At 36.8% G+C, this 13,429-nt stretch overlaps 1 protein-coding gene across 2 annotated transcripts in view; it reads left to right on the top strand.

Annotated features, from left to right (window-relative positions):
* TRIM33 (tripartite motif containing 33) overlaps positions 1-13,429 on the top strand; it is a 110,434-nt gene that overhangs the window by 74,762 nt on the left and 22,243 nt on the right. For both annotated transcript variants that reach the window (XM_081815722.1, XM_081815721.1), the window contains exons 6-11: positions 354-468; positions 2,535-2,681; positions 3,186-3,303; positions 4,689-4,963; positions 5,785-5,949; positions 10,127-10,327. In XM_081815722.1, coding sequence (XP_081671848.1) covers positions 354-468; positions 2,535-2,681; positions 3,186-3,303; positions 4,689-4,963; positions 5,785-5,949; positions 10,127-10,327 — 1,021 coding nt within the window. The remainder of the gene's footprint in view (positions 1-353; positions 469-2,534; positions 2,682-3,185; positions 3,304-4,688; positions 4,964-5,784; positions 5,950-10,126; positions 10,328-13,429) is intronic.

Genomic DNA, 13,429 nt, shown 5'->3' with positions numbered 1-13,429 from the left:
AAAGTATTAAGTAGATCCAAGGTGCCAGATTTGACACTAGACAACAAATGTTGATGTCAAATGTTTATATATCACATTCAGGTCATAGGAACTAAAGGAGATTGCCATCTAGAGTAATAAACTAGCCTTTATGAACTTAATTTAAAATTACTAAATATTCCGTTCTTTGTATAAATAACTTGTTTGGACCAAATTGAGTGCTCAGGTCTACCGAAACATAAATTGTACATTTTGACAAAGGTTTAATTTTAATTACTCGCTTTAATTGCCCAGTTGGATGAATTTCTGTAACAGTTGATGATTCAGACACATAGGATAAGTTGATAACCTAATGATGCATTTCTCTTATTCAGGATAAAAGAAGTAAATGAGACTAACAAACGAGTAGAACAGGAAATTAAAGTGGCCATTTTCACCCTTATCAATGAAATTAATAAGAAAGGAAAATCTCTCTTACAACAGCTAGAGGTACGGTTCAAAGCCAAAATAAAACAAAAACTGCTTCTGTTGCTCTTTAGCTGTTTTTAATGTTTATTGAAAGCTCTTTTAGATTGGTTGGGGGGGCATGGAAGTTAAAGAAAGTTAAAAACATTTTTTTATTTCATTTTCTATTGGAAAATAGAGCTTTATTGAGTTAGTTAATTTGCAGCCCAATTTAATAATACTGATTTTAGCTGTATAAATTAGGAGATAGTGTTGTCCTCTTAGGAATGAAAGAATTATTACTAAAATGTTATATAAACTAAGACAAAGCCAACCTGCTACATCCTCCCCACCCCCCAAGATAGGCCCTCAATTTAACTATTACATGTGAATGTATATTGGGAGTCTGCTTGAGTCCTTTGTGTGTTTCACTTTATTTTAAAAACATTCCATAGTTTTGCTAAAAATGCTCATTTTGAAATTTATAAACTTTAAACTCACTGATAATTTTGTTGTATTGTTTTTTGTTTCATATTTTGAGATTAATATGTAGATATAAATTTCTAGATAAGAATCAGTCAATTTGTGAAACCCAAATTAAGTTTTAAAGAGTTGCCTCTACTGACCACATTTCATTGGTTTTCAAGATTTGGTGCTCTTAAGTAGGCTTAGATGATACGGGGTTGTGTTTTCTGCACCATTAAATGGTAGCAATTTAAACTATGTATTTGATTTTTTAACTTCCATTACTATTAACCTCACATTTTCCACGTTTCTTTTTTCTGTTCCAGTCCTTCATAGAACATTGTAGAAATATTAGACACATAGTTACATACAAATGAAAGAAATGATGTTGGCAGTGCTATTTCTGAATTTAGTCTTTTGAAATACATCTTTTTATTGAGACACAGTTGTGAGATTAAAACTCTCGCACATACTGTTAAAGTTGGAGGTCTCTTTCTTGTTGTGCATCCAGCTGATGCATTTAACTCTACTAGATTTTTGTTTTCAAAAGGACTGTGTGAATGGAGAGCACTGAGCAGCAACTATTTTTGATAACCTTTTAAGTTACTGCAAATACATTTTAACTATAGGTCTAAAATAATGTTCTTAAACAGTTTCAAGAATTTTTGAGTGAAAAGATGCCTCTTAATACTAAAATACTCAAAAATACGAGATGATAAATCTGCCACATACTCCTAATATGCTGAATTTAAACATGTTTTCTAGTGTAAAAATGTTCTTAAACTTTGTAAAACAGGTTTTCCTAAGCTTTGTTATAAAGGGATGATTTCCAGGGAAGTTGTGAATCAAGCTTCTATCAGTTGAATACTTTTATCCCCTGTTTTACATTACAAAATGAGCAACTTGTTTTCTTAGGAGAAAATTTGTCCAATAAATCAAGTTGAGGCTTTAAGAAAAATGGTTAAGTACCAAGTAGATAGGTTGTTTGGCATGCCAAATGTCAAAGTGTATAGGACATCACCTATTGCTTCTAGGAGTTTTAGTTCCCAGACAGTTTAATTTTCCTTTGCAGCATTTCCCCCAAAATTGGTCCTTCAACTCTTACTGACTTTCTTGTTCTTTTATGAACTTTTGTCGTTTTAAAAGTTTCCCTAACTCTGCTCTTAGAACTTTGGAATTTACGTTTCTCATTTTGTCTAAAGTATTTAAAGGAAGAGATTTTAACTCTAGCCTCATGCTGCACCAGTAGGTGGCACTGGCAACACAAAATTTTCTTTGGTCTGAAAAGTAGAGTTGAGTATATCATATTTCTAAAGGTCAGCTCATTATGCCATAGATTCTGTGTATTGGATCAGCCTAATAACAGATACTGTTTTTAATAAAGACATTTTTATCTTCTGAAGGAAAAGAGAGACATCAACTAACATTAATTTCTATATATGGAATGTCCGTTACTAGCTTAGGGAGCTTAAGTTTTCGTTCCGCTTTTGTTAGTGACTTTTCTTTTGATCAGAGACTCATTAAATAATGAGGTGCTTGTCAACTTATCCTAATTTTAAAAAGCAATGTAGGTATTCATTTGCAATAAAAATTGTGAGTTGCATTTTTCATATAGAATTCGTCATTGAATTCTTATTCTGTTTCAGAATGTTACAAAAGAAAGACAGATGAAGTTACTGCAGCAGCAGAACGACATCACGGGCCTCTCCCGGCAGGTGAAGCATGTTATGAACTTTACAAACTGGGCAATTGCGAGTGGCAGCAGCACAGCACTACTGTACAGCAAGCGACTGGTGAGACACATAGTATAGTATATTTATGGTCTCTAAGTGGACTCTATTGAGATACTTATATTCAGTGAATTGCACTTGGGTAAAGTGTAGATTTTGTATTTTTTGCAAGTGTAACCACCGCCACGTTAAGATACAGAAAATTTCCGTCACCCACAGAAGTGTCCTTGTTCCCCTCTGCTCCTGACCGTAGGCAACCATAGTCTGATTTCTCTCACTTTCTGGAATGCATACGAATGGAATCATACAGTATTTACTGTCCTGAAGATACCTAATATCGTAATGTACCTAGTAGTTTATCACCATCGGAACATAGTTTATCACCAGAAATGTCAGAAGTTCAAGCATGTGCATTTGATTGCTAATATAGATAGCCGTTTAAACACATACTGTCTCATCTGAGATTGATATTGTGGGGCTACATGAGCTTTTTATGTCTTTATCATGTATGTTTTCTCAAGTGATCCTTATAATTTTTAAGACTAATGTGAATTTTTTCCCTTTAAGATTACTTTTCAGTTGCGCCATATTTTGAAAGCACGGTGTGATCCTGTGCCTGCTGCTAATGGAGCAATTCGTTTCCATTGTGATCCCACCTTCTGGGCAAAGAATGTAGTCAATTTAGGTGAGAAATAATTAGTTTTATGAATGTAACTGGGTACACTGAATTAGGAGGAGAAAACATCTAAAGCAAATTTTAGATACTTGAAACTTCACTCTAACATGTAAACTTCTTGGAAAATATGTTCTTCATTGGGAACTCGAGCTATGTTCATGACATCTTTAAGAATGTTGAGCTTCTCCTATGTGTAGATTTTAAAAATGTGTATCATTGCTAACTTTTCCCCATCTTTTAAAATTGATAATGACTGCTTCATGTCAAAAACTTATTAGCAAATGGGGTTTCATTCTCTGGAAGAATTTATTAGATGCTTAGTAGTTTGTATATAAATTTAGTACCAAATTGTCCACTAGAGGAGGACCTCCAGGATACTGATGTGTCTGAAAGTCATATACTGAGGAATGTTTGAAAGATAAGAGTAGCTCTTTTCCACACGGAAGAGAAATGGACTTCACTCTAGTTACTCCACAGTGTGGACCTGCGGACCATAGGTGAAATTTACAGGGAGACAGACAAACAGCTCAATTCACAACAAAGGCCAAAAACTTCCCAACAATTAGAATTGTCTACAGATGAGTAAACTCACTTTCAAAATAGTCAGATCCTCACTATTGGAAGTTGTAAAAGCAGAGGTGGATGGCTTTCTGTAAATAAGTAATCTTTGTGTATATTAAAATTTGTTTATAGCCTTAGATCGGGCATTGGCAAACTGTGTGTGGCATGGTAGCTGAGTTTGTTTTTTACATTTTAAAGGGTTGTAAAAACAAATGAAAATAAAAGAATATATGATAGATCTTACGTGGCCTGCAAGGCCTAAAATACCTGACCCATTAAAGGAAAGGTTTGCCAACTCTGCCTTATATCAAACCTTCCTAAAATTTGCTTTCTATTCCTAGAAAGCACTGGGCTCAGTAAGAGGCAAGGAAAATTGTCATTTTTAGCGATGTAAGTGGTTAAACATCCATGTTTCCACAGACAGTTTTGGAGCAGTGTCCTACTCTGCCCTGTAGACTTCGGAAATTCAAAGGCAGATGGCATCAGCGTTAGCAATCTTAGGTATCCTTGAGTCTGTCCGGGAGAATTGGTTTTGACTATGTGGGCCTCCTCTTATAGTATCTCTTTCAGATCTTTAATTTTCTGTGCATTTGTGTAAGTAAAGAAAAAGGGCAGGTAATATATTATTCTGAAGACTCAAAGTCAATTATTTGGCTTTGGACTATGTTTCTGATCTTCATTATCTTTAAACCTAGCTCCCATCTCTGCTGTACTGTCAGAAGCTTTGAGTGCTGATAGTTGTCAAAGGAAAGAGGAAAAGATAGTGACTAATCCACAAAGTAGATGATATAATCATTTATATGCAAATTATTCTCATTTTTTAAATCCTTCAGGTAATCTAGTAATAGAGAGTAAACCAGCTCCTGGTTATACTCCTAATGTTGTAGTTGGGCAAGTTCCTCCAGGGACAAACCACATTAGTAAAACCCCTGGACAGATTAACTTAGCACAGCTTCGACTCCAGCACATGCAACAACAAGTGTATGCACAGAAACATCAGCAGTTGCAACAGATGAGAATGCAGCAACCACCTGCACCTGTATCAACAACAACAACAACAACACAGCAGCACCCTAGACAAGCAGCCCCACAGATGTTACAGCAACAGGTGAGCATTATTACATCATGACATTATTGACAAATTATGAAGGCCTCAGGATTACACTCTGTCCTGTATGGATGAATTACACATTTCAACGTTACTAGCAGGGACAAAGTTCAAAGGTTAGATTTTAAATATTTGCTCTGGGTTTGGCAGGGATTTGGGGGAGATGTGAGGAAGGGTATTAAATAAATACTTACCATGGGAAACAAAATTAATTCACTAGTACTATGGAGGAGCACAAGATTTTATCCCTCCATACCAGATATTTTTTGTTTTCCACATGTGGTTTTGTTGGGCCAGAGGGACAGATAGTTTTTGCCTAGGATCTGATAAGTTCTTATTTATTTATTTATTTCATTTATTTATTTATTTAAGAAGGGGGTGGGGGAGAGGAAATCTGGAGCAGACTCCACACTGAGTGCAGAGCCCCACACAGGGCTTGATCCCACGACCCTGAGATCACAACCTGAACCGAAATCAAGAGTTGGACGCTTAACCGACTGAGCCACCTAGGCGCCCCAATCTGATAAGTTCTTTAGGCATTTGTTCAAATCATTTCCATCCCTGTATCTCTCCTGATCTCCCCACCCCCATCCAAATCAAAACCATTAATCCAGGGTTGGATAAGTTAATGTTAATAGGCTATAAATACACACGTGTATTGAGAGGAAGGGATTGGGGCTAGAGATGGGGAGAATGTTACTTACACTTTTTACTTTATGCCCTTCTGTCCTGACAGAATGATTTTTCCCATAATATTTTATAATTGCAAGGTATATATATAACAAATATTATTACATAAATGCAATTTCTGCTTTTTGTAGCCTCCGAGATTGATCAGTGTGCAAACAATGCAAAGAGGCAACATGAACTGTGGAGCTTTCCAAGCCCATCAGATGAGATTGGCTCAGAATGCTGCCCGAATACCAGGGATACCCAGGCACAGCGGCCCTCAGTATTCCATGATGCAGCCACACCTCCAAAGACAAGTATGCCTAGAGTTACATTTGTAAGAATCATACAATTTTAAAACTAAAAGACATCATTCTGCTTAATCAGTTGGGGGGGGTGTGCTGTGTGGCCATTGATACCTTTGAGAATTTGATTAATGCTGTGTATTTTCTTGTCCCAGAAAAATACACATACACATGAATTCAATTTTAAGAGCTTCTTTAATGACATTCAACCCATTATATCCTGTGGGTTAAGAACCCTAGTCCAGCCAATTCATTTTATAGAAGTAGAAAACACAGGAGCTTGTTATTTATCCAGTCACAAGAGGTAATGGTAAAGTCAAGATTAGAACCTTAGTTTGCTGAAATTGTTCCTCTACTCTTTTAATGAGGTGTTTGGAACCTAATCTATAAAAAGGACTTTGAAAACAATAGAGCTACGCTATATGTAATTTATTTATTTATTTTTTGCCTCTCTTTGCTTATTTTTCTTTTAAGGATATAGATGTGCCTACTCTTAAAAATAAATGTATTTAGAAACATGTTTTCTAATTTTTGCCTGAATAGCAGGTTATATTTGAATAGGAGTTAGGATTATACAATCAGACTACTTTTACATGTGATTTTTAGTTATAAAAGAATAAAGTTCATTTTATAACTGCTACAGTGATATTTCTCCTAGCGTGCTTTAATGGCCCTCAGAATGACTTGGCGGGGGAGGGGGGTCCTTGTCAGAAATAGATTCTGAGCCATAGTTACTGAATCAGAATTTTTAGGAGTGGAATACTCAGAAATATGTGAATTTTTACTTAACTTTCAGATCAATCTGCATACTGAAGTTGGATCAACAGTCCCAGAGCAGTGGTCCTTCAACTTTTAGGCCCAAGTATCTCTGGAAAGACTTGAAAAAAATGCACTCCCTCACGTTTACAGTTGACACTTAAAAGTTCCATTATAAACTTAAATTTAAATGGTTGCCGAGGACGTATTTTCTGGCATATTGTAAATATTGACATTATAAAGTAAAACCCTTATATCATTCTTGTAGACAAATCCATTAGAATCCCAAATACCATAGCAAGCTCTTTTTTGAAAGTCAAAATTTTATTCTGTCTTTCTCCTTGGACTTGAATTGGACTTGAATCTTCTACTCTCTCTACAGAATTTTATCTTAATATACTTACGTTTGATAGACTTATAGATTAGTTAGTTGCAGTTTTCTGTGGGAAAAATGTCTCTCAATTTAAAAATTCTTAAATTTCCAGCAACAATAAGACTATTATTAAGCTTAAAAAGATTTTTCCTGGACCAAATGTTCATGACAATAACTCCTATACAATTGTTTAAACAACATAAATATATTTACATGATTTAAGAGTATTAGGAAACATAAAAAGTAAAATTCTTTTAGGTATACATTTCTTTATGAGATAGGAAAAGCCTTTTCCCCCTTCCTATTCATGTATATATATTTGTATATTACTTATTAGAGTAAGTTAGAATTCAATATTTTTATTAAGTTTTTTTTTTTCTCATGATCCTCGGGAAATTTGTTCACAAAATCATGTATCTGGGAATTAAAAGAAATTTCTCATGTTCCTCAGTTGTTTAAACTTTTGTAGGTTATAAACTAAAACTCAAAATGAGCTATCAATACTGTTTTATCAGTCTTTTTATCATTTGACAGTTTCTTTAGGTCTTTTTTTTTTTTTTTTTTAAGAGTTTATTTATTTGATAGAAAGAGACACAGCAAGAGAAGGAACACAAGCAGGGGGAGTGGGAGAGGGAGAAGCAGGCTTCCCGCGGAGTAGGGAGCCTGATGCGGGGCTCGATCCCAGGACCCTGGGATCATGACCTGAGCCGAAGGCAGACGCTTAACCGACTGAGCCACCCAGGTGCCCCTGGGTCTTTTGTTTTTGTTGATCATCAGGTATCAGAACCCACTTAGAGATCTGTTACCAGGGTTTTGAGCTGGGCACTTTTCCACCAGCTTGACACTCACCTTTGCTTGTCTTTCCACAAGTATTTTCTGCCCCTGGGGCGGTGTGCTAGATAAGATGAGGATCCAGTCAGAGCTGTGCTGTTCTGAGGCTGGGGGAGAAGCGCAGTAGTGAAGGAAGAAGAGGAGAGCCTGTAGACTCTGGCACATTCCTAGGGAAATCGGGTTTTCTTTAGAAAAAATATATATAAAGGTTGAAGAAATGGACATTAATTTCTTTACAGCTGTTAACATACCCATGTGCCTGTTAGAATGTGGAAAGCCCTCAAGTATTGCCAGGAGGCAGGCACACCCTTTGGAAGAGCACAGAAGCTGCAGAATCAGGCTTCAGGGCTCCTACAGAAATCACTGGATGTTAGAATTTTATATGTTTAAATTTCTAATGATTTGTTGATACATGTATAATTTGTTTCCCAAGGATTTTTTATCCATATTACCTTAAAGATGATCCTCCTAATGGTCCCTCACAATGAGACAAGTGAGGTATTAGCCACATTTCTAAATTACTGAGATGTGATTTGCCTGAAGTCACAGAGTATTATAATCAGGAATTGGTGTCATATTTCTATTTGTACATTCATTGTTTTTTTCCTACCTTATCAGTTATACAATGTACAACTACACAATTTTTTTCACAATTATTTTTATTTTTAAAAAGACAAAAGAGTTAAAGAGGACTATAAATAGAGCAGTGGCTTTCCTGGTCTGATGTTTGAAAACTTTGGGGGCTTCCAGATCATCTATTTATATACATCTTTGTTCTGAAATAACATCATATCACCAGGTTGACAGGTTGAAAATTATTGGCAAGTCTGCCTTTTCCTAATACTACACAAAAATGAGTAGGAAAATGAAAAGCCTAAGTTTGAATTATGATTACTTTTTTGTATAAGTTGGAGAAGGCTTACTCTTTTTTTTCCAGTTTTATTGATTAATGATTGATGTACATCACGTTATAAATTTAAGACTTAACAGCATAATGGTTTGATTTGCATATACTGTGAAATGATTGCTACAGTAGGTTCTGCTAACATCCATCATGTTATATAGATAACAATAAAAATAAAAGAAACAAATTTTTTTTCTCCTTGTAATAAGAACTCTTAGCATTTACTTTTTTTTCTTTTCAAATTTTTAATTTAAATTCTAGTGAGTTAACATACAGTGCAGTATTGGTTTCAGGAGTAGAATTCAGTGATTCATCACTTACTTACAAAACCCAGTGCTCATCACAAGTGCCCTCTTTAATACCCGTCCCCCATCTAGCCCATTCCCCACCCACCTCCCTCCATCCACCCTCAGTTTGTTCTCTGTCTTTAAGAGTCTCTTATGGTTTGTTTCCCTCTCTTCTTTTCTTTTTTTCCCCCTCCCATATGTTTATCTGTTTTGTTTCTTAAATTCCACATATGCATGAAATCATAGGGTATTTGTCTTTCTTTGACTTATTTTGCTTAGGATAATACACTCTAGCTCCATCTATGTCATTGTAGATGACAAGATTTCATTCTTTTTGATGGCTGAGTAATATTCCATTTGTGTGTGTGTGTGTGTGTGTGTGTGTGCGCGCGCGTGCGCGCACGTATGTACACCACATCATCTTTAGAATTTACTTTCTTAACAGCTTTCCTATATGTCATGCAATGGTGTTAAAACTATGGTTGTATTGTACATATGTTACATCCCTAGTACTTTTTACCTTACAACTGGAAGTTTGTACCTTTCCCTTTTTGACCACCTTTAATTTCCCCTTCTTCCATCCTCCGCCTCTGGAAACCAAGTCTGAACTGTTTTTCTATGCATTTGTTTTTGTTTTAAGATTCTACATATAAATGAGATCATGCAGTATTTGTATTCCTCTGTCTTCCTTCACTTAGCATGATGCCTTCAAGGTCCATCCATGCTGTGGCAAATGATTGCCTCATTTTTTATGGCTGAATAATACTCTGTTCTGTATACAAACACACACATACATATTTTATACATAGACAGACACCCACATACATACCATGCCTTCTTTGTCCATTCATCTGTGCATGGACACAGGTTGCTTCTGTGTCTTGGCTATTGTTAAGATAGTGCTTACTTCTTTGTTTCTCAGTCACAGATGTCAAGCACTTAATGTATCTTTCCTAACCTAAAAATTGTTGTGAAGGTATAGTTCATATTAGGATATCTTGGCAGATCAAGTAATGATAACATCTTTTTTCCTAACAGCACTCAAACCCAGGGCATGCTGGACCCTTTCCTGTTGTGTCGGTGCACAACACCACAATCAATCCAACCAGCCCTACTACAGCTACGATGGCAAATGCAAATCGAGGTCCCACGAGCCCATCTGTTACAGCAATAGAGCTAATCCCCTCAGTCACCAATCCTGAAAACCTTCCATCACTGCCAGATATTCCACCCATACAGGTTTGTATTTAAGTTGAATGAGAGATTTAAAACCTCATGTTATTAATTAGGGAGTTAAGGGTATATCTATTCTTCTCTTTTCTCTTCTTCTCTTCTTTTCTCTTTTCCTTTTTCAGGAGCAACGTGTTTTGAAATTTCCAAAGAGTAGAGTATAATATTTGATTTTTAGAAGTCATGTGTGCTAAAACTGGCATGTCTCAATATATTAAAGCTATAAGATATCAGCTTTGCTAATCTTTCTGCCACTTGCCAGCAGACAAACCTTGTGTTAGATAAAGCACTCGTGCTATAAGTTTGGATCCCAAGAGGAGACCCAGGACCAAAATGTGGTCATATTTGCCAGTCTTCTGTTAGGTCTAAAAGGGATGGTGTACCCCTTTTGCAAACAGGTTGGTCTAAGAAAGGAAGAAGTTGGAAAGTCTAGATATCAGGCACTTGGTGGAGGTGGTGCATACTGAGAGAGAAAGTGATGTTGAAGAGTAGCTTCTGAGACTTCTGTCCCTTTTCACCTGTAGCATTTTCCTGAAGAAAGAGATCTTGCAGTGCCTTCTGAAATTTCATGAATTCATTTGAATTAAAAGCATTTTATTAAAAAAATTTTGGGGGGCGCCTGGGTGGTTCAATCTGTTAAGCATATGACTTGATTTTGCCTCAGGTCATGAACTCATGGTCCTGAGATTGAGCCCTGCATCAGGCTCTGCGCTGAGCGTGAAGCCTGCTTGGAACTCTCTCCCTCTTCCTCTGCCCCTCCTCCCTGCATGCTCACTCGCTCTCTCACAAATAAATATTTTTTTTTTTTAATTTTTTTTTTTTTTTTTATTTATTTGCGAGAGAGAGAATGAGAGACAGAGAGCATGAGAGGGAGGAGGGTCAGAGGGAGAAGCAGACTCCCTGCCGAGCAGGGAGCCCGATGCGGGACTCGATCCCGGGACTCCAGGATCATGACCTGAGCCGAAGGCAGTCGCTTAACCAACTGAGCCACCCAGGCGCCCCACAAATAAATATTTTTTTGATGCAGCATACAAACTACTTAATATAAAAGTAATAGACAAAGTCAAACAGACGCTTATTATTAAGAGAAAAACTGACTAGAAGAAATTTTATCTTAGACACCTGGCTGGCTCCATCAGTGGAGCTTGCAACTCTTGATCTTGGGGTTGTGAGTTCAAGCCACACATTGGGTATGGAGGTTACTTTAAAAAAAATCTTTAAAAAAAACTACCTTATTGTAAATTACAGTTAAATTTAACTGAGCTCTGTTGCTGTGAAGAATACAACTCGTGCACAGTTATGAATGAATGATTTGTACATTTTTCAGGTATTCACTGAATACTACCTTACATACACATATATATTAAATTTGAAAAAGGTTTAATTAAGGATCCCCAGATATACTTCATTTTTGTTGATATTTTGGAAGAGCTTGTTTAAGAGAACAGTCTGTGATTCTGGCTTATGAATTGTGAAATGAACCCGGCCTAGACTCTTTGGGACACCAGATCTCCTCCACTCCTCCCTTCAGACATCAGATGGGTTTTGGGTACTTGTTTGGAAAGTTCTCTGGGTAACATGACATGCCAGTACTCCTTGTGCTTGTTGAAATACTTGTTCAGGTTGGTAGATCTGCTTGTGGGCAGGGTGGGTGGAAGCACTGAGGCACCAAGAGTGGGCACAGCAGACTGCTTGTCCACATCAAGCCAAGGCAATAACTTGACAAAAAACATTTTATTTATAAGTTTAAATATAACCTTTGTAGTTATGCTGAGTCGTCCTCTCATGCATTGTATGAGTTACTCAGAGTCAAGGGTCACCATGGGAGCAAGGAGCAGTTAAATTACTAAGACACTGGGGCCCTTGATCGCATTTTAGTATTTTTATGTATTTATTGGATTTTATAAGAGTTAGTTTTATTTATTTATTTATTTTTTATTTTTTTTATTTTTAAAGATTTTATTTATTTGACAGAGAGAGACACAGCGAGAGAGGGAACACAAGCAGGGGGAGTGGGAGAGGGAGAAGCAGGCCTCCTGCGGAGCAGGGAGCCCGATGCAGGGCTCGATCCCAGGACCCTGGGATCATGACCTGAGCTGAAGGCAAACGCTTAACGACTGAGCCACCCAGGCGCCCCAAGAGTTAGTTTTAAAGGATGTTTCTTTAACTTCAAAATTGTTTCAAAATCACTAACTTATTGTGAATTCTCTTAATCTTATTGCTTCCCTAATATTAGGAGAGATCTTTTTTGGCTGAGTGAATAGTAGTTGTTTTGGTGCTGAGAGGACTGGACAATATAGAATGGGAAATTTGGGAGTATATCTATAAAAAATTAAATTTCTTTTTTTAAGACTTATTTATTAGAGTGCACGCATGAACAGGGGGAGGGGCAGAGGGAAAGAATCTCAAGCACACTCCCTGCTGAGCATGGAACCTGAAGCAGGGCTCCATCCCACAACCCTGAGATCATGACCTGAGCTGAAATCAAGAGTCCGATGCTTAACTGACTGAGCCACCCAGGTGCCCCTAAAAAGTAAAATTTCTAAGTTATAAGCTTATAGTTTACAAAGCATTTTCACAGGCAGTTTATCAGCTTAATATGTAAAACCATCTTGTGATAATGTGATACCCCTATTTGATGGATGAGAGAGTAAGAGAGGTTAGTGACTAGTCACCCAGTACATGGAAAAGTTGGAATTCAAAGCTCAGACTCCTGATTACAAGTCTGGTTTTCTTCCCACTATCCATAGAGGTAGTAGGGAGATAGTTCCGGATTGTAGGCCTGGAAAGGTGTAGTATTGAGAGGATTTGGGCAATGAGGGAGAGGTATGGGTAGTGTTAGAAGAATCATTCGAGGTTTGCTAAACACTTAGTATATGCTAAAGTCCTTGGGGATTGAGAATAAGAAGATAAATAAAACTTGGTTCCAGGTCTTAAGAAACTTTCAAAAGGAAAAGAAGTTTGCTAATGTCTTATTTAACATAATTTGCTAGGCTACTTTGACCTTGGTTTGATGCTTTCTGACAGAGACCAGATGGAGGAAATATAGATGCTACACATCTTTGAAAAGCTGGGCATCATATTAGACTTTCGTTTTTATCACCTGCTTTT

The sequence above is a fragment of the Leptonychotes weddellii genome, chromosome 4 (assembly GCF_054177405.1).
Source record: "Leptonychotes weddellii isolate Sample4059 chromosome 4, ASM5417740v2, whole genome shotgun sequence".
Taxonomy (NCBI): domain Eukaryota; kingdom Metazoa; phylum Chordata; class Mammalia; order Carnivora; family Phocidae; genus Leptonychotes; species Leptonychotes weddellii.
Note: the sequence above shows the minus strand (reverse complement) of the source record. Positions and strands in the feature narration are given on the sequence as shown.